The sequence below is a fragment of the Plutella xylostella genome, chromosome 7 (genome assembly GCF_932276165.1).
Source record: "Plutella xylostella chromosome 7, ilPluXylo3.1, whole genome shotgun sequence".
Taxonomy (NCBI): Eukaryota; Metazoa; Arthropoda; class Insecta; order Lepidoptera; family Plutellidae; genus Plutella; species Plutella xylostella.
The window spans coordinates 7,325,025-7,348,214 of NC_063987.1; the positions used below are offsets into that span (position 1 = coordinate 7,325,025).

The 23,190-nt window shown below is 35.6% G+C and overlaps 1 protein-coding gene across 6 annotated transcripts in view; it reads right to left on the reverse strand.

Annotated features, from left to right (window-relative positions):
- LOC105389255 (atrial natriuretic peptide receptor 1) overlaps positions 1-23,190 on the reverse strand; it is a 195,650-nt gene that overhangs the window by 119,736 nt on the left and 52,724 nt on the right. Inside the window, exon 5 of one of the 6 annotated variants that reach the window (XM_048622101.1) lies at positions 19,025-19,230. In XM_048622101.1, the coding sequence (XP_048478058.1) occupies positions 19,025-19,230 (206 nt within the window). Of the gene's footprint in view, positions 1-1,659; positions 2,384-13,788; positions 13,931-19,024; positions 19,231-23,190 lie in introns of those variants that run through there. The other 5 variants (XM_048622102.1, XM_048622103.1, XM_048622100.1 and 2 more) reach the window with 5 other exon arrangements.

Here is a 23,190-nt window from a genome sequence, read left to right on the forward strand (position 1 = left end):
CCCGGGAATCGAACCCGGGACCTCAGGGCCATGAAGCGAAGCTTCTACCACTAGACCACAGAGGCAGTCCCAACACTATGAGGCTAACACATACACAGTCATGTCTACTAAATTAAGCGAAGAGAGATAATTTTTAAATCTTATAATTTGATAAAACGAGCAAAATGTTGTACTATTGTGAGGTTCTCTAATTTAAATAATCTTAATAGTTTTCTTGAAATTATTCAAATATGATGTATCTTTGACATATATTTATCATCAATTAAATTATTTTATTTCAGGTTTTTCAGATAAATAGATACGTAAATAATAAACAGGTACTGGGATAACCACGACAGGTTAAGTAAAAAAATAATTTATAAATAATGTAAGTATTAGTAATATGATGATTTTAACCAATTTTATTCCTATTTTTATATATTTTTTGCCTTTTCTCTGTCACCTACAGCTGGAATTTTATCTACAGTTTTCTATTTTTCTACTTATTTAAAGATGAGTACACTATTCAAAACCATATTCAAAATAATTAGATATACACAACACATGCATGTTATTGCAGTTTAGATAGCTATTGGAAAAATTGTAAGGTTTTGTGTCTGCCAATAAAAGACGAAAACACAATAAGGAAGAAATACTTTAGTACCTACTTATTTCATTTATCACTATCATTCTACAATCACTTCTTAATATTATTTACCTATACAAAAGTGTATAATTTTATTTGTATTTGATTATTTGAAAAAATGATCTTGAAAAGGAGGAGTAGCACGCATATTGTAAATTATTATTTTAATGAATATGTAAAACAAAACTCTATCTAGAAATAGAATAAATCCATCCGATTATCCACTATCAAAGAAGTTTTTACTATACCCAACCTACTTGGAGCATTTCTCGACTATTATTCAGTATTCAAATTAAATCACTATGTCTGTCTATTTATGCAAAGTTCCCCTTACTAGTTCCAACGTGAAGTTCTTAGTCTGGCTAAGATTTAAATAAGTTTTACACAAATACCTGTATGGCTATCCTTTTACAGTAGTGTTTTATTTTGATTTGTAGTTTGTCTAGTGTTTTGCTTCTTTACGCCTTTAAGAGTATCCCTCTGAGAATTCCGGGATAAAAAGTAGCCATTGCTTAAATCCTATAACTTGATCGCCTAGACTCTAGAGTAAATGTGTTCTGTGTTGATCGCACATAAAATTTGAGCCGCTGGATGTTACTCTTTCAAAATAAAAAGAGTAACAAACATCCATTCGTAAATATTTTGTTTTTTCTTCAATTTATTATTTCAAGTATTTATATTTTTATACCTAGGTACCTATTATAATTTTTCAAATTCATTTGCTTTAGTCATAAGTCTAATAAGCCATAACTCAGTAAGTGTAGGTAAGCAATGTAGTTGCTCCTGCAAAAACAATACACGTAATTTTCCTACAGTTAAAAGAATTTAAATTTGGTATAACAATTAACAATAGACAAGAATTAGTTAAAGTGTCTGACGAATTTCTATTTTCGGTCAGGCAACTGTTACATACTGACTGAAACGACATATATTTAAATTCTTTTGTAAATAAAATTTGCATCGATATAAGTAACGAAATAGGTAAGTATATTATTACTGAGCTGGTTTACACAGCTGAATCTAAAAGTACATACTCCGTGGAACAGTCGACGACGATCATAGCATTCGCAACATCCAGTATGAAAACTCACAAGTTTTAACAAATTCTAAACAAAAACCACTTGGAAGAAAAAAAAGTTTTAATCACTTTTGATGACGCACAATCAAGTTGCTAGTGTTAGAAGTTTTCGATGCACTTTTTTCGATTTGTCGGCAAAACAACAAATGAAAGAAACAAAATGGCACTTCAAATACGTAATAGGTAAGCTTTTTGCAATGCACAATTCACATAAAGTTATTTGAGTGACGACTAAATAGTACACGTTCGTATTTCCCGCGCAGAAACACGCGAAACGTGCGGTCTCCACAAAAACAAGATGGCCACTGGCGCGAACTCAAGTAAATGCTAATGCTAGGCGTTCTAGCCAAACCGATGCGTTCAAAAATTTCGTCCGTGTAGCGATCTTTATGAACACAACCTTACTCAACCGGTTTTTGGGGGTCTTTACAATTAGCTATGTATGTATGACGTTTGCGTTATCTTTATAATTGAATCTACAATTTTATTCATGATTTTGATAAAGTTCTTCGTTCGCGTGTTATTGAGGCATAATGTCGTCGTCGGCTCGTAATCTGAGAACGTCAAGTATCGGTATTATTGGTTCATGCTTATGTACATTTACAAGTACGAATAGTACAAGTAGTCTGCAGTGGCTGGATGAGGAAGGCTGAGGACAGAGTGTCCAAGCGCTCCTTGGGAGAGGCATAATAAATATATAGTGATACTAGCTGTACCCGCGAGGTTCGCTTCGCCTTAAAAAAATCCCGTGGGAATTACGGGATAAAAAGTAGCCTCTATGTTCTTTCTCAGGGTCTAGACCATATGGTCTACATATTATCTATACCAAATTTCATTCCAATCCGTACAGTAGTTTTGGTGTGAAAGAATAACAGACAGATAGACACAGTTACTTTCGCATTTATAATATTAGTTAGGATAAGAATCATAACTACTTAAGCAATGAACGAAGTAACGAAGTGTTTTTTTTTCTCTGTTGACGAATCTCTCTCTCTAGTTACCAGAAATTCCCTTGTCAAACTCTTCAATCTTCCTAGTCCGTGGTAAAATTAACCGACGACCATAATGACAGAATCCCTAATTTATGTGTAAATATTACACAAAAATCTAATAATTATTATGCTGCAGTTGAATTTGTAATTCCATGAGTATAAAAATTCTTTTTAAAATTTAACTTATGATATAAGAAACAATGTACAAATTAATTTATTTGACATAACACAGACATTAAAATTAAAGTAGCTGCATAAAAACATTTTTATATTAAACGGACTCAAAATTCTACTTTACGAAATTAATCGTCACTTTCGCAAATTGATCGGCCATTTGGGATCTTATCAGGGTTAACGTGATTTTTATTTGTATGAAATGTTTTCATTCTGGCGGATCACTTACTTACACTCACGGGCAATGAAAAAGTTCCAATGACATATGGAACGTGAATAGCAGATGGAACTTTGTCATTGCACGTGAGTGTATTTTATATTATACATAGGTATTTCAATAAAAGCTATTACCTATTATATTTTTTTTCATTATTTTATTGTGTATGATTTCTTGTGTGCAAATAAAGTTTATTATATTTACCTATTGTGTATATTGTTCGCAAAACAATAACATAATTTCATCGCTAGTGTACTATTGTTCAAGACAAACTATAAAACTACCTACTTCATTTATTTATTCATCTTCAGTATTTCACTACGGAACCCCACAAATCCCACCAATGCAATCTTATCAGATTTCTCGTACACTTAATTTTAAGTAAAAATAAAAGTGTCAATTTCAGCCGCGGGTTTAAAATTAATATTTATTAATTCAGCGTTTATTGCTAAATAAGACCACTCAAAAAATATAATAAGGCTTCGCAATTTGGTGAACCGGGGCACGCACGACCGGGAAATGCTAAAGGTATCCGCGTACATGTATGATCCAATTTAAATCAATACCCTTTAAATTCCGAGAAAGTACCTTTCTACAGTATGTACTGTAGAAAGGTACTTTGGCTGATCTGGTTTGGGACACCATTAACGATCGCATCGGATCACGAGACGTTTTTCGAAAGGAAAGACACTTACTCCAGACATAATACATTTCACTCAATCGTGAATCTCTTTAACGTCTGTGTTGCCTGCTGTGCGTGAGATTTCTCCTCCGTGATTGCTTTTTAATAATATGCTTTTTGTCGTTTCAGTCACTTTTTTATACTGAAATAGCCATAAATTGGAGACATGGATATATTTGGTGTTTATAATATATTCATGAGATTTGTTATTATAGTTTATACGGCCGCATAGGTCTGATTTTTCTATTGTTATATTAAATAATATCACAGGAATAAAATTGTAGCTGTTACTGAAGACAATCATTCAGAAGAGATAGCATCAGAACAATTTGCCACATAACTTTTTATGTGACTATTGAAAAATCTGCCCTAAGTATGGGTAAATCTTAAAATAGTACTTATCGGAAATATGTTATTAGGAATGGACTGTAACATTTATGTTGTTTAGGATGCGTTTCAATGTGAAACACTGAGCTAGCATACTTATATACCATGTAGGTAGAAATAAATAAGTATAAAAAGAAAAGCTGCTTCCCACAGACTGCTTCCACCAAAAATATTCGTCAAAAACAAAAACAAAACCAGGGTAACAGGATGAGTCTGGTATTTTAATAAAATACAATTAGTCCAAAAACACAGCGAAACATCATGTGTAAGTAGTGTTTAAAATCATAACTGGGATACAATTTTTTCCCTTTAGATCTTGTGATATCATCTCATTTCTCGTCTCTTGTCTTATTATCAAGTCGCAAATAACCGAAATTACCAGTTTCTGAACCAGTTGAGTGTCCAAAACTGTATCATTGATTGGTAAGAAATCGTTAATAAGAGTAATCACTTTTGACACTACTCTCCTTCGATTAATTGTCTGCCACCAGGATGATGTTGAAACGGGTTGGGGCCATGCGATACGGCTACAACTTGTATTGTTAAATGGTGTTGATACAGGGCGTTGCGAAAGTTGACTTTGTCAGTTGAGTGACAAACTTGGTTTAAATTAAATGAACGTTTTTTATATTTTATTTAAGGTTCTTTATAATGTGGAACTCATTTTTCAATCAGCCTTTAATGAAATTTTGTTAATGTTTAATTTTAATAATATGGATCTGATAGTGTTACCTACATTTAATTTATAGTTACGTCAGTTCCCGAAAAGTTAATCTGTATTTTTAATAAACTTGAGAACGTATAATGTAAATTGTATCTCAACCAGAATGTAAATATTAAAAATTTCTACGAAAAATTGTTCATAGTAATTTTGAGGAAATTTATGTTAAGATGTTTACTTAATAAGGATTTTATTAAACATTTGATATAACTTACTACGCGGCTTAAATTACCTCTGCCTAGTACTAAAGGGTTGGTTGTGTGTGTGATAGAGACTATACATTAACGATACTCTACTATAAATATCGTATCGCAGTAACTATCCTAACTAATATTATAAATGCGAAATTAACTGTGTCAGTCTGTCTGTTACTCTTTCACGCCAAAACTACTGAACGGATTTGAATGAAATTTGGTATACATATAGTCTAGACCCTGAGAAAGAACATAGTCTACATTTTATCCAGGAATTCCCACGGGAAAACTTTTCAAGGCGACGCGAAGATCGCGGGAACAGCTAGTATACTATAAAATAAGAATACCTTCAAGTTTATCCTAAGGCTTAGCTCCAGTACTTTCGACTTAAGCTCTATTCAGACCTACACAATTAAATACATAATCTACAATAGTGATACCGAATTCAATACTGATGCCGAAATAAACGCAGGTGTAAATACGTATAATACACTATTTCTGTAGCATTCTGTATAAAAGCCTCATGTGAAATCGTATAGAGTAAAAAAAAGCCTTAAAACCAGTTTCGCTCCATATTATGCTGGAATGAGAGCAAAATATTTTGCCAAAACTTTCGGCTCCCGAGTTACGAGTCCCTCAAGACTTGCGATAAGTTTAAAACGAACTGAAATTAACAAAAAGACAATGACAATGGTGACAAATGAGTAACAGTTTTTTATCGCCTAACCGATTATTGTTCAAAATGTCGAAACCAATTTTTTTTTGCACTTTACACAAAAGCCCTAAATGAATTAAGGAAAGTCCTAAGATGTACTACGTCAGTGTCAGAAAATACAATTAATAATGACCTATAATGATGTTACCTAAAGTCAGTTTTTAATCTCAAATACTAAATTGATATAATCTGAACGGTTCATCAACAGTCGATTGTCCCGCCAATAGAACAACACGTCACTTAATCGCGAGACAATCGACTATTTATGAACCCTTCAGAGTCTGTCAATTTAGTAAGGATCTGAGATTAAAAAACAGACTTTAATAAACTTTTGTTGTTGTTTGTACTTGTTTTTGTTGCAAAGTTAGCTTTGTCAGATTCTACCACTGCGCTATCCGGTTGTCTCCAGCTAAACTAAAGTTAGACTTTAATCCACGGTTTAATCCCGCATGCCACGTGCTAATATGAACATACACGAAATTCTCCGCACTATTTTTCCGATAAATTTTCTTGTTCGAAAATAACTCTACGATACTAGTCCAGCCATATTCTTCACCAGAATGTTAAATTTTACTAAACGAATATTGAAGGAATTTTCATTAATATACGCTCACGGGCAATGAAAAGGTTCCACTGAAAAAAGCACCAAATTACTCCCAAACGGAAAAGGCTACCTTAATGGCGCCTTCTGCAACATGGATCTTTAACAGATCATCTGGGTATGACCTACTAAAAAAGGTAGTAATATTTTTTCAAAATTTAAACTAAATATTTGAAAAAATGGGGTCGATTGGTGCCGTCATTTTGTGAGTGGAACTTTTTCATTACCCGTGAGTGTATTTAATAAAAAGGTTGTCTGGTACAGATTGCTATAAGCAATAAGGCCACCTATTTGTACTATTTTATTTTTAAGTTGTTCTATGTGTCATTTTTGTCCTTGGTGTATAGATAAAGTATTCTAAACTAAAACAGAACCATCTTAATTTGTATACTTGTAGGGCGATCACGAAAAACAGAGCTAACGTATAGAATCGAATGCGAGTGCGACTATTCGAAAGTGCTGTCAACCTGTCAACAACAAAATGGCGGTGTATAGATTTGCGAAAGTTTGACAGCTATCATTCCATAGGTCATTCTCAGAATAATATTATATACTCTGTGGTCATTCTATTCGAAAGGTAAAAAGTTTTCGAAAGTGCTGTAAAGTTGACAATAGTCGCACTCGCATTCGATTCTATACGTTAGCTCTGTTTTTCGTGATCACCCTACTGAACTTATCTCCTTTCAAGACCATGCAATGTGAGATCTTTATTCACTGAAGTACTTTGCCTCTATTATAGATGCCCAAGATCTAATTTTGCTTAGCACCTTATTTCTTCAGGTACAAGAATCCGCACTTGTCAGAACAAATTTCTGAAGTATCCATCGACTTCTGTCTTACGTAGAGACTTTAACACAATCGCTGTAAGAACTATAATCTAATGGCAAGACGTATTATTCGGGGAAAATTAGTTTTGTTTTCTATCAAGTTTGCGTACTTTGGGTTTGCCAGTGAACCTTTAAGATATACCTAATCTATAGAAATATAGAAATAAAGCAGACAAAAATTATTTACCATAATTTATATTTTTTTATGTTGAATAAATAGTTCGGTAATTTGAAAATGTCATTATTGGAATTTAAATAATACCCAAATAGCGGTGGTAGCTCAGTCGGGTAAGCGGCTTCGAATCCCGGCGCTAACATTTGCAAGAATGAGTTCTTTGAATTTAAGTACAATATATACCATCGCTCTGGTGAAGAAAAGATCTCTAGATTTGGCACCCACCTGCAGTGGACCAGCGTGGTGGGAAATGGTCCAAGCTTAGGAAGGCAGTTTAGACCCAGGGGCATGCACAAAGGTTCCACTCGAGAGAGCCAGGTGCAGGTACTTAGATCCCCGCAGAGAATAGAATAGAATAGAGTAGGTACTTATACTTTCAGAGAATAATAGTAATCTGAACTGAGCTAAGGAACTCTGCCAAATTTCAATGCGCGTAAACACAAAATCAGAGAGGCGGAATAATATGCCGAACAAAGAATCGCCATCAGAAACCCATTAACTGTGCGCCGACGAGTTAAAAAGTAGGTACTGGCAGCGATCCAAGGCATTGGCGATATTTACATAATAATATCTATTATCAGTTATCCGCTGTACTATGTTAAAGAAGGATATCTTGGTGGGTGATGAAATTTATTGAAATTTACTGCTTTAAAAAATTGTTACATAGGTAATAAAAGTAATTAATAGTCTTTCAATATTACCAGCGTCCCATCGGCCCGCACTTGAAAACGCATGCCTCGGGGTTTCCTAGCGTAGGTGTCGCTCAAACAATCATCCTCAACAACGCAGGAACCGCGCAAACACGCCCTTCAAAACGCCTAATATGTCTTCTTCTTCAGGTGCCATCTACTATCGTAGGTCGGCTATCATTATGGCCACTTGGGCCCTGCAAGTCGCAGCTCGGAATAGCTCTATGGTGGACATATTGAACCATTCGGCGAGGTTCTGTAGCCAGTGGATTCTTCTACGGCCAGGTCTTCTTTTGCCCTGTATTTTCCCTTGCAGTATGAGTTGAAGGAGGGCATATTTGTCATTGCGCATTATATGGCCTAAGTATTGCAGCTTCCTTTTCTTAACGGGCTAATATGTACAAGCTCTAAAGCTATAAGCTGTTTGCACGTTTCGAGCGTTGAGGAGGTGGCTGGCTTATATTTGGCTCGACCTCGTGGCATGCTCGGATTGCCCGGCCGAGGCAATGTACGCTGAAACGTTATCGTCAGTACGACCAAGCTTCGAGTGCGGTAGAAACCCCGAGGCAATGATATTCTAATATGCCTCGCCGAGGCAGGCAGCCTCAATTGAACTGAATTTCAGCGGCTAATCACTGTAATTTGGTGTTAACTTCTTGTTGCCCACTCCGAGTCAATTACTGAACCTCGTCTGAAGGTAATTCAGTACAATTCTCTCGTATTTTTTGCAATGGACAACATTTCAAAAAACTAAAGCTGCTATAAATCGAAAACCATTTCGAGATTTAGCTCTAAAGGCCACAAAAAAAATGTTTTTGTATTTTTTGGATGTATCATTTTCGAGAAAATCATAAAATAGTAAAAAAGTGCTGATGACGTCATGCATCAGGTGCGATGAATTTTGATGATCAAAGCCCATAGATTTAAAAACAAAGTAACTGTCACTTTCATTTTTGATTGACGTTGACGTTTTATCGTGACGTTGTTGTTTATTTGGGTCATTTTCATTAATTCTGTTCTGACACTTTCTGACTATTTTTTTTATTTATTATTAAGAGATGACCTCTATATAATATGTCCCAGAGCATGCAACCGCCTACAAAGTTGAAAAAATGCTTCTGCTTATTTTTTTACATGATAAGTACCTACTTTCCATCATCAGAAATATCAATGTCATTTGAAAATGACCCATTTGTTGGTTGGCATGTAAACAAAGTTTAAATGTCACTTGTCAGTGTCATTTATGTTTTTTTTCGAGACTCCGGCAATAGACAAAAATAAAAAATTGAGCCTAATATGTGACGTCAATTCCGGTTTTAAAATAATTAACTTTAAAGTTAAAAATAACATGCAAAAATTAATGTATATACAAAATAAAAAAATACTGGTCCACTAATTTTCTATAAACTTTCCGAATAGCTAATAAAAATATAGGGTAAAGAAAATGAAATGTTGTCCATTATACTCGTTTGTTGCGAGTTTTTTCCTCGTGTCAAAGGATACATGGAGTAAATGTGTGCACATTTTGGGTCCTTTAATTACATGTTAAACCATGGACTCTCGTTATTTCTGACTCTATTTGTTTCTTTCTTTCTTAAATTTTTCTTTCCTTCTATTGTGTCGTAGACGTTCGACATCGTAGGCGTTGCTGCCTTCATTATTTCAATTATCATGATCATCATCATCAGCCAAAAAACCCACTGTTGGACTCTGTCCTCCGCTTTCTTCACGCATCCACTACCGTCTACCAGGAGGGCGTCCCACGCTACCTAAACTGTACGTGGTCTCTAATCAATAGTATTGATACGGTGGAATACCTACATACATAATATGTAAAATAGGTAATAAAAGCATCCACAGGCTGACTGGCTCAGCTGCGTATGGGCTTGTATAAAAACCGTAAAGATACGTTTTATTAGGTAAAGATATTGTTTCTATCGGAAGGCAAAGGGATATCTCTCTAACCAGAGTTACACCCTGAGGACTGCGTTTTATAACTTGGAGGTAATGAAATGGGTAAACCTTACTGTGAGGAAAGCTACCAACAATATTCACATGAAAAAGAATTATTTTTTTTTTTGCAAAAGTGGTATTACTGAAAGGGCTAGAATGGCGAGTTGGTTTTAACACCGAGTATATATAAATAAATAATAAATAAATATGTGGGGACATCTCACACACGGCCATCCGACCCCAAGCTAGGCAGAACCTGTGTTATGGGTGTCCGACAGCTGATATATCTACACAAATACATAGATAGATAGATTCTAAATATAAATATCAACACCCAAGACCCGAGTACAAATATCTGTCTCTAAACAAATATCTGCCGCAGCTGGGAATCGAACCCGGGATCTTCGGCATAGCAGTCAGGGCCACTAACCACTACGCCATTCGACCGTCATATATTATCAAACCAACATAAAAAAGTTTTCACTAGGGTTGCCAAACCAGCATTGTCTGATTGTACTGACGACCTTAGGCGGGTGGCGGGTAGTGGTTGGATGAGGAAGGCCGAGAGTTATGGCGCTCCTTGAGAGAGGCCTATGTCCAGCAGTGGATGATTATTGGCTGATGATGATGATGAGACATGTAATCAAAAAAACTGCTCTACCTACCTCAGAAACTACTGCATCAGGCGAGTAAAATTATTTATCTAGTTAAGTTGGTGTTCTAAGTCTAACTAAAACGTCAAAGTTTCTTAACTTTACGCTTCTTCATTTTCAGTTGGCTTTTGTGCACAAACTAAGCACTAAACTAAGCTCTTTACGACATCTCAGAGTACCTATTCTCTGGACTAAACTTTCAGTAGTTACGTCTTCTTCTCTCAGAGATAAATCATTTCAAACTCACAGACTCACACTCATACCTACGTATGTTTATCTTTAGCATAATTATATCTGCATGATGTTTAACGATAACGCTAAAACTCTACATGACAGTGGGGCCATCGCGAAGCCAAAACGAAGTATGAACTAATTAGTGTCAAATTCATATACGCGTTGTAACCGTTGTCAAAATAAGTTCGCGATAGGTACACAGGTCTGCAAAAATAAAGGTATGTAGTGACTTAATAATAACATTTATTTTGATAACATCTTAGATCAATTGAAAAATAGAACCATATTTTTACCCCCAGCTGAAAAAATCATAACTGTTATGAATGAGATCATTCTTTGTTAGTAATGGCTAATCCCTTAATAATGGCAATTAACACAGTCAATTCACCCTAAATACGTAATATTAACTAAACATCATTAATCATAATTTGTTTTATCGGACATAGGTACTTCGTCATTTTGGTCTTCAATGTAGATATTTTTTTATTTATTTTTTATTTAATTCTTTATTGCACAGCACATCACATTTATTATATATCTACAGTTGTTACTATGTAGAAGTACAGTTTGGTTGAAGAAAGAAGACTAAATCGGTAGCCACCAATCCTAATCCTAACTTAATATTATAAATGCGACAGTAACTGTGTCTGTCTGTCTTGTTACTCTTTCACGCCAAAACTACTAAACGGATTTGAATTAAATTTGGTATACATATGGTCTAGACCCTGAGAAAGAACATAGGCTACTTTTTATCCCGGAATTCCCACGGGAAAACTTTTTAAGGCGAAGCGAAGCTCCTGGGCACAGCTATATTATATATTTAAGTACATTATTTTCGTAGGTATTTAAGATTTAGCGCATTAATTACAACTATTTACCCTGTATCCGAGTTAATTATTCCCAACTTTAGACACTCACAAAGTTAGTTCATTGGACGTGACATCTGCCCTTGACTAGCCGGCTCATTTGGAGGGTAGATTGAAATTGTTTCTTAAGTAATTACTTAAATTATGAGCAGAAATTGACGGCTTCAAGTTAAAAGGCTTACAATAAGTCGTGAAATAAATGTTGAAAATGACTTTATTAAAGGTCTTTATATTAAAAGGTAAACACAGGAAGTTGAGCCAAAAGTTTGATATCTTGGTTGCTGGGTTTTGAATGTTTATTGTTAGATGACTACCTACTATGTTCACTTAGGCTTAGTGGATTAATTCATAATATACAGGGTGTCCGTGAAAGTATGGATCCAACGAAAGAGATTTTGAGCTACACATAGGTAGGTACGAATTTTGCATTGGCTGCTCCATATCAAAAGTGGTTTAGAATGAGCCCCCGAGTCACTTTCGGCTTGGTATACCACTTTTGCTACACCTTGTAAGTATAGCATAGATGGGGCAACACAAAATTCTAATGTGATATACAGATATGTAGATGACCTGAGTCTAGAGGTAGACTAGCAAGTAGAACTCCTATTGTTAGCCAGTTTCCCGAAGGCATTGCGTATGACATAACCTGCCGCCCTACTCCTGAAACTACTCGTCATTCATCCTAACTATCCTAATCCTAACTAATATTATAAATGCGAAAGTAACTGTGTTTGTCTGTCTGTCTGTTACTCTTTCACGCTAAAACTACTGAACGGATTTGAATGAAATTTGGTATACATAAGGTCTAGACCCTGAGAAAGGATATAGAGGCTACTTTTTTATAACGGAATTCCCACGGAAAACTTTTTAAGGCGAAGCGAAGCTCGCGGGCACAGCTAGTAACTCATAACTCTTTTCCAAAAGTACAAATACAATACCACCAATAATCTAGTATCCACAATAAAATTAAGGTTGAAGGTAATAGCTGTTTCTTGGAGATTTTTCTTACTAACTTAAATTCTAGGTACTTATACCTACTAGGTTCTGAAAATAGGTATAAGCATAGTGAATATGTCGGTAATAAAAAAAAAACATATAGACGAATTGAGAACATCCTCCTTTTTCGAAGGCTGTTAAAAATAAGAATAAGTTTTAGATTTTCTTAATGACGAGAAGGCAAGCTAGGCTTTCATTTCGTTTCAAGAGTAGGCTAGCAGAACTGACTCCAATCGCCTCATTATAGAGCATATCGCCAGAACAAGGACTCAATACCAAATCCTATTATAGCAAAACAGGGATATTGCGAGGGAACCCTAGTTGGTTTGAAAGGGTTCAAATGGATTGGGACGTGTAAAGGAAATTGCTGTTAAACCCCTTTCATGGGACCTTGTCGTAGTTTATTAGGTGCTAATCGGATTCACATTCGCACCAATATTCGTGTATAAAGGGTGGAGTTTTTGTAGTTTTTCGCTATTTCTTTATTCCTGTGAGTAACTACACTGTACCCCATTTATATCTCTTTTAGTCTATCCATCCTAAGGTTGTCTGGAAGAGATCGCTATAAGCTTAAGACCGCCTTTTGTACCCTAGTTAAGTGTCTATGTAAAATTATCTATCTATCTATATGTATAATCTCTTTAATACATATGGTGCAATTTTCAGAATAATAACCAATTTATTATAACCAATTTATCGCGTGCATTTAGAAAGAAAGAAAGAAAGAAAGAAAATACATTTATTTCACACACACACGGAAACAACACAAAAAATAAATAATAAAACAAATAATAAAAAAAAAAAAAAAAAGGCAAAGGAAAATGAGCAAGGGTGTTGCTTCCCGGTGCAGAAACGGGTTCTAGCTCAGCTTGGCATTTAAAGGTGAGTGTATGTCCATCAAAATTTCAAAAAGCTGTCGTCATTCAAAGAAAACGTGCGTAAAACAACTCGTGCGTGCTACCTTAACCCAAATGCTTTTAGCCCGTCACGTTTCACACTCGTCACTTACTCGCGTAGTCTAACCCTACATAGGTCAGCAACAGTTCTTCAGGTGAACTGTCGGGTAGGATTTGGCCGTAGGCTAGGGTTATTTTCTCGAGATTGGTATAGTCTGCTATAGTACTGGCCAGCAACCATCCACCGTTCATCCCGACCACCACGAATAACAAAACTATCCTGCCCCAATCGAATCTGCGGACAAATTTATGTGCAAATAGTAATATCCGGTGAGTTAACATTTTTCAATATCCTACAGATGGATTAGATAAATATTTGTTAGTTTTTTTACCTATCTTTTAATATGAAACCCTGGTACAGTTTATAAAACGGCAGCCGTAAAGATGCAGTATTAAACGAGGTAAATTCTTTTATACATTTTGTTTCCGAAGTGGGGGATGACTCAGGGTGTCATTAAAAACAACTTTTGTTCAACTATTGTTTAGAATAACCCCCTGTTCTTTTCTTAACGGCCTAATATGTACAAGCTCTAAAGCCATAAGCTGTTTGCACGTTTCGAGCGTTGAGGAGGTGGCTGGCTTATATTTGGCTCGACCTCGTGGCATGCTCGAATTGCCCAGCCGAGGCAATGTACGCTGAAACGTTAGCGTCAGTACGACCAAGCTTCGAGTGCGGTAGAAACCCCGAGGCAATGATATTCTAATATGCCTCGCCGAGGCAGGCAGCCTCAATTGAACTGAATTTCAGCGGCTAATCACTGTAATTTGGTGTTTACTTCTTGTTGCCCACTCCGAGTCAATTACTGAACCTCGTCTGAAGGTAATTCAGTACAATTCTCTCGTATTTTTTGCAATTATACTCGTTTGTTGCGAGTTTTTTCCTCGTGTCAAAGGATACATGGAGTAAATGTGTGCACATTTTGGGTCCTTTAATTAAATGTTAAACCATGGACTCTCGTTATTTTTGACTCTATTTGTTTCTTTCTTTCTTAAATGTTTCTTTCCTTCTATTGTGTCGTAGACGTTCGACATCGTAGGCGTTGCTGCCTTCATTATTTTAATTATCATGATCATCATCATCAGCCAAAATACCCACTGTTGGACTCTGTCCTCCGCTTTCTTCACGCATCCACTACCGTCTACCAGGAGGGCGTCCCACGCTACCTTAACTGTACGTGGTCTCTAATCAATAGTATTGAATTGATACGGTAGAATACCTACATACATAATATGTAAAATAGGTAATAAAAGCATCCACAGGCTGACTGGCTCAGCTGCGTATGGGCTTGTATAAAAACCGTAAAGATACGTTTTATTAGGTAAAGATATTGTCTCTATCGGAAGGCAAAGGGATATCTCTCTAACCAGAGTTACACCCTGAGGACTGCGTTTTATAACTTGGAGGTAATGAAATGGGTAAACCTTACTGTGAGGAAAGCTACCAACAATATTCACATGAAAAAGAAATATAATTTTTTTTTGCAAAAGTGGTATTACTGAAAGGGCTAGAATGGCGAGTTGGTTTTAACACCGAGTATATATTATCAAACCAACATAAAAAAAGTTTTCACTAGGGTTGCCAAACCAGCATTGTCTGATTGTACTGACGACCTTAGGCGGGTGGCGGGTAGTGGTTGGATGAGGAAGGCCGAGTGTTATGGCGCTCCTTGGGAGAGGCCTATGTCCAGCAGTGGATGATTATTGGCTGATGATGATGATGAGACATGTAATCAAAAAAACTGCTCTACCTACCTCAGAAACTACTGCATCAGGCGAGTAAAATTATTTATCTAGTTAAGTTGGTGTTCTAAGTCTAACTAAAACGTCAAAGTTTCTTAACTTTACGCTTCTTCATTTTCAGTTGGCTTTTGTGCACAAACTAAGCACTAAACTAAGCTCTTTACGACATCTCAGAGTACCTATTCTCTGGACTAAACTTTCAGTAGTTACGTCTTCTTCTCTCAGAGATAAATCATTTCAAACTCACAGACTCACACTCATACCTACGTATGTTTAACTTTAGCATAATTACCTCTGCATGATGTTTAACGATAACGCTAAAACTCTACATGACAGTGGGGCCATCGCGAAGCCAAAACGAAGTATGAACTAATTAGTGTCAAATTCATATACGCTTTGTAACCGTTGTCAAAATAAGTTCGCGATAGGTACACAGGTCTGCAAAAATAAAGGTATGTAGTGACTTAATAATAACATTTATTTTGATAACATCTTAGATCAATTGAAAAATAGAACCATATTTTTACCCCCAGCTGAAAAAATCATAACTGTTATGTATGAGATAATTCTTTGTTAGAACAACCCTTAATAATGGCAATTAACACAGTCAATTCATCCAAATACGTAATATTAACTAAACATCATTAATCATAATTTGTTTTATCGGACATAGGTACTTCGTCATTTTGGTCTTCAATGTAGATATTATATATCTACAGTAAAGTTGTTACTATGTAGAAGTACAGTTTGGTTGAAGAAAGAAGACTAAATCGGTAGCCACCAATCCTAATCCTAACTTAATATTATAAATGCGAAAGTAACTGTGTCTGTCTGTCTTGTTACTCTTTCACGCCAAAACTACTGAACGGATTTGGTATACATATGGTCTAGACCCTGAGAAAGAACATAGGCTACTTTTTATCCCGGAATTCCCACGGGAAAACTTTTTAAGGCGAAGCGAAGCTCCTGGGCACAGCTATATTATATATTTAAGTACATTATTTTCGTAGTTATTTAAGATTTAGCGCATTAATCACAACTATTTACCCTGTATCCGAGTTAATTATTCCCAACTTTAGACACTCACAAAGTTAGTTCATTGGACGTGACATCTGCCCTTGACTAGCCGGCTCATTTGGAGGGTAGATTGAAATTGTTTCTTAAGTAATTACTTAAATTATGAGCAAAAGTTGACGGCTTCAAGTTAAAAGGCTAACAATAAGTCATGAAATAAATGTTGAAAATGACTTCATTAAAGGGCGTTATATTAATAGGTAAACACAGGAAGTTGAGCCAAAAGTTTGATATTTCGGTTGCTGGGTTTTGAATGTTTGTTGTTAGATGACTACCTACTATGTTCACTTACGCTTAGTGGATTAATGGATAATATACAGGGTGTCCGTGAAAGTATGGATCAAATGAAAGAGCTTTTGAGCTACATATAGGTAGGTATGAATTTTACATTGGCTGCTCCATATCAAAAGTGGTTTAGAATGGGCCCCCGAGTCACTTTCGGCTTGGTATACCAGTTTTGCAACGCCCTCTATAGCATAGATGGGGCAACACAAAATTCTAATATGATATACAGATATATGTAGATGACCTGACTCTAGAGGTAGAATAGCAAGTAGAACTCCTATTGTTAGCCAGTCTCCCGAAGGCATTGCGTATGACATAACCTGCCGCCCTACTCATGAAACTACTCGTCATTCATCCTAACTATCCTAATCCTAACTAATATTATAAATGCGAAAGTAACTGTGTTTGTCTGTCTGACTGTTACTCTTTCACGCTAAAACTACTGAACGGATTTGAATGAAATTTGGTATACATAAGGTCTAGACCCTGAGAAAGAATATAGAGGCTACTTTTTTATAACGGAATTCCCACGGAAAACTTTTTAAGGCGAAGCGAAGATCGCGGGAACAGCTAGTAACTCATAACTCTTTTCCAAAAGTACAAATACAATACCACCAATAATCTAGTATCCACAATAAAATTAAGGTTGAAGGTAATAGCTGTTTCTTGGAGATTTTTCTTACTAACTTAAATTCTAGCATGGTGAATATGTCGGTAATAAAAAAAACATATAGACGAATTGAGAACATCCTCCTTTTTCGAAGTCTGTTAAAAATAAGAATAAGTTTTAGATTTTCTTAATGACGAGAAGGCAAGCTAGGCTGTATTTGATTGCGTTTCAAGAGTAGGCAAGTAGAACTGACTCCAATCGCCTCATTATAGAACATATCGCCAGAACAAGGACTCAATACCAAATCCTATTATAGCAAAACAGGGATATTGCGAGGGAACCCTAGTTGGTTTGAAAGGGTTCAAATGGATTGGGACGTGTAAAGGAAATTGCTGTTAAACCCCTTTCATGGGACCTTGTCGTAGTTTATTAGGTGCTAATCGGATTCACATTCGCACCAATATTCGTGTATAAAGGGTGGAGAATTTGTAGTTTTTCGCTGTTTCAAAGTTGGTGACGTAACAGTAAAATGTTAGTATTTCCATAGACATAATACACAATTATTAGTCTATGGTATTTCCTTCCACTCTACCGCTTTAACTGGAGCGACCTTATTTCCTGATAATCTCTTTAATACATATATTGCAGTTCTCAGAATAATAACCAATATATCGCGTGCATTTAAAGGTGAGTGTATGTCCATCAAAATTTCAAAAAGCTGTCGTCATATAATGAAAGAAAACGTGCGTAAAACAACTCGTGCGTGCCACCTTAACCCAAATGCTTTTAACCCGTCACGTTTCACACTCGTCACTTACTCGCGTAGTCTAACCCTACATAGGTCAGCAACAGTTCCTCAGGTGAACTGTCGGGTAGGATTTGGCCGTAGGCTAGGGTTATTTTCTCGAGATTGGTATAGTCTGCTATGGTACTGGCCAGCAACCATCCACCGTTCATCCCGACCACCTCGGACCACGCTTCGTATTCGAATAACAAAACTATCCTGCCCCAATCGAATCTGCGGACAAATTTATGTGCAAATAGTAATATCCGGTGAGTTAACATTTTTCAATATCCTACAAATGGATTAGATAAATATTTGTTAGTTTTTTACCTACCTATTAATACGAAACACTGGTACGGTTTATAAAACAGCAGACGTAAAGATGCAGTATTAAACGAGGTAAATTCATTTTATACATTTTGTTTCAAGTGGGGGATGACTCAGGGTGTCATTAAAAACAACTATTGTTCAACTATTGTTTAGAATAACCCCCTCAGTCATCACCTTTCGGCTTACCATGTCACTAATTGCAACATCCTGTAGACTCTACATGACTTGTATGAAACGTATTAACGTCAAAATATTTTTTCAAGCTATTTTCCTGCCACCTAGCGGTGAGTAGCTTAAATGTAATTTGGGGCAGCGTATTTTTGGGCAGCGCTATCTACTAGGGAGTAGCGTAACTAAAATATTTAACAGCGCCATCTAGCGGGTGGCGCACCAACCGAAAACTACTTACCCTGAAACGTACAGATGTCGCTGGCGTCGCCTTGTTTAAAACCAAATAATCACTTACTTGTATACTTATTTCCTAGATAAAACTTGAGATTTTCAGTGTAGTTGAGGCCGCCCTCCGACGTGGTGTCCCAGGGGGTGTAGATGATCTCCTCTGCCTTGAGGAAGTTGGCGAAGGTCTTCATCATGAGATGGCAGGTGGACTTGCCGGCGAGATGCAGCTGCGCGTCGGGTTCCGTGATGAGCAGCAGTTGTCGCCAGTCGAAACTAGATGGCGTGAGAAAACCCGTGTTAGTGCAAAGCGACACACGTGCGAGTGGAGTGAGCGGGAAATGTTGTAGGGAAATATTTGGACCAGTGTTTTATCGTTTTGGCTTTGTTGTGTTGGTTTATTATGTTATATCGTTCGACAAAGTTATTCATGTAACAATTTATCTATGAGTTTTGCACGAATCCTAACAATATTTATATATAATATTATAAATGCGAAAGTAACAGTGTCTGTCTGTCTGTCTGTTACTCTTTCACGCCAAAACTACTGAATGGATTTGAATTAAATTTGGTATACAAATGATCTAGACCCTCAGAAAGAACATAGGCTATTTATCCCGGAATTCCCACGGGAAAATCTTTTTAAAGCGAAGTGAAGCTCGCGGGAACAGCTAGTATTTTAATAGACTTTCCCCCTTATTCATAGAGAAGTTACAAAACGTTTTAACTAATAAACTGTTTTGTCCCTCTCTGTCAAAGAACAAATTGTTCCCTGTCGGAGAGGGACAAAACAGTTTATTAGTTAAAACGTTTTGTAACTTTTCTATGAATAAGGGGGTTTAAATCTATCTTGTGACTGTCGATGTCGTTTTCCTAAAGCTTAACAGAAATGGACACAAAATTTGAATAATTACTTAAGTACACCATTAGTAAATTAATTATATACTATTAGTTTATATGTATAACTGTATCTAGGTACTGAAGACTGATATAGTTACTTTCATAAAAGTCTTATGAAAGTGTAGAAAACATTGGTTTGTTTAAAAATAATCTCATATGCACTAGGGGACGTAGACTATCCGTAAACATTTATTAAATAAAGCTTATTACAGTTCAAAAGCTTTTAAATGTTTCTCTCAAAATAAAGCTTTTGAAATCATATGCTATACCTACTTAACTTAGCCAAGGTTTCGTTTTAGGGTCTAAAATATTTTTACTCAGAAACAAGTCTGAAACCTGAAGCTATTCGCTCATCCTTCATTACTTCGAAGAGGGAAAATACAAAGTTTAATGTTTAGTAATCTTATTGTAAAAATGATTTATGATCAAATTAACTTATATTGCCTTCACTTAATAAAAAAATCAGTTATTAAATTTTAATATTCATAACTACGTTGTAATGTTATTAAATAATAAAGGAGATTTTATAAATTTGTAACTCAAACTCATTTATGCCTTTATTCATCATAATAAATTTATATATTTTTTATGATGGTCACTATTTTACAAACTGCTTACTTACTTGAATTGATCTTCATTCTTTACATAGTATTCTATTATATTCTCTGTGGGGGTCTCTAGTACCTGCACCTGGCTCTCTCGAATGGAACCTTTGTGCATATCCCCAAGGTCTAAACTGCCTTCCCAAGCTCGGACCATTTCCCACCACACTGGTCCACTGCGGGATGGTGGGTTCACATATCTAGATGTGCTGAATGTAGATATGCAGGTTTCCTCACGATGTTTTTCCTTCACCGTAAGAGCGATGGTATTCATTGTATTTAAGTTTAAAGAACTCATTTGTACATGTCAGCGCTGGGATTCGAACCCGCATCTATGGCGTGAGAAGCGGGCGCTTACCCAACTGAGCTACCACCGCTCTTCTTTACATAGTATGAATAAGATTTTTTTTGCAGCGGTGCATCACTTACAAAACTCCCCACTGTGCGTATATTCTACACGACTGTAATGGTTTCTCGTCCTTATCACCATTTCATAACAGAAGTTGACCTACATTTCCCTTTCTTCCCTTTAATCTTATTATGAACATGCGTGCTGTCTGCGTTGTGAATTTCTTGGGGTTTGAATGTCTTGCCCTTGGCCGATAAAGAGAGGTTTAGTCGATGTGTTTCTGTGTGTGTGTGTGTGTGTGAAAATAAATTGAAATAGCCTGAGGGTTTTATGTCAGTGTACTTATACTATAAGGCCATGAACCTAATTCAGGATTGGTTTTCTTTAAAATTCATAGCTAAGGGCGTATACAGAAAAAGTTCGAAACTTATAAGCGCTTACTTTACTTTGGATATTTTAATATTTTTCCCGTGTTAATCAGCGCTGGTTCGGAAAAGTAAGCGCTAATAAGTTACCTTTCTTTCAGTATACAACCTTATGTCACTTCACTTTTTTGTCGTTTTTTTCTTGCAATTTTTTTCATGCAATACATCAACCCACTATGAATTTACAAACTCCTTACATATGTGTGTTTTAATATTCTTTGAGGTTCACTCGCCAGGAAATGAAGCTGGTTTGTGCAAATTATGTAAATAAATTTCATAATTAGATTAAAAACATCAAAGAACCTACACTGTAACACCACAAGCTGAAAACGTATGAAATTCTATGTGAGAATAAATAAAAAAATATAACCTTTGGGATGAACTTAGAGTTAGAGCGTCGACGGGCGGGAAATTACAACAAACTAACTACATAAATACTTATAACTAATATTCGGTAATATAGGTATTGCTTTTTGCGATAAGACCGCCTATATACATTATTCCTAGTAGGTACCTATTTATGTAAGTTATATTTAAGGATCATGAAGTGACAATGGCAGATGGACCTTTTTCATTGCTCATGAGTACCTATATAGGTACTTATTCTATTTTATTTACCAGTTAATATTCGGATACTTAGTGTGCAATCCATGTGTGTGGTAATTCAATTTTATCGAGTAGGTAAAATCCCTGTATCTACGGCTTTCACCCACTCCAAGTTAATAATACTCGAGTGTTACTAAATATAACTACATGTTTACAGTGAACAGTATTATCGGTCCCAGCGGCTCTCAAACTTATTGAAAATATTTATAACAAAAATACATATAATTAACATATAATTAATCTAATTATAGAAAAGAATTGCGACTCTTTACGAACAGACAAACCAAAATGGTTTTGTGTGATGTAATTTGGGACTAAGTCTATCTGGAAATAAATATACCTATTTATTCATTCATTCTTGCTGTGTAAAGTATCCTTCCGTAGACTTACAAACTCAAACTAAAAAAAATTACTCGTGTACACAGGTAAATTCAGATCAAATACAATTATTGTACATAATTACTTTTGTATATTCTTCATTATAAATAAATAAATAAATTATGAGTAGGTACATTCTATGTACTGCTTATTCATAAAGCATACGAACATATTGAATTGTTTAATACATTAAATATTTAGGGTTGGCTCATGCTATATAACAAAAATGCATGCAAATACACAAATCAATTAATTACATATTTTAGAAGTTGAAATTTAGATTATTCAGGTAGGTATACATACAAGATAACATTAATTATTTTAGAAATGTCAATTATTATAGTGTTTTATCGTCTAAAAAGTCTGTTATTGTGTAATAGCACTTAGCAATTAGTAATTCACATAAACTTTTCTTAAATATTTTTATTTCTAGGTCTCTAATACAATTTGGTATTTTACTATAGATAAGGGGCGACATGCAAAATACACTTTTATTCATTAAAGGCCGTCTTTGAGGCTTGAGTGCACAGTCTGTTCCTATGTAGCAAACTTATCCGACTGCAGTGATGTACCTCTGATGCCTTCAAGAAGAGCTTTGGATTTGATTTTATAAATACAGCTACTTCGTAAATATACAGACATGGCAAAGGTAAAATTTTGAATTTCTTAAAATAGGGCTTACAGCTGTCTGTGGTTTTAAGGCCACACATAGATCTAATTATTCTTTTCTGAGCCTTGAATACTGATTCTTTCTGACTACAAATAATATAAGAGGTAGGCTGGCTATTGACATTATGATCAGTGCACAGAGTTAGTTGATCATTTTGAATTTTAAACAATGGAACAGATTTTAAACAATGTAATCTTTTTTTCAGAACCAGGGGCCCTATTGTGAATTCAAAATGAAGTAACATTAACGAAATAAATAAATTAATTAAAACAATTTCGCGATAAGGAGCCTGCGGCCCTGTTCAAT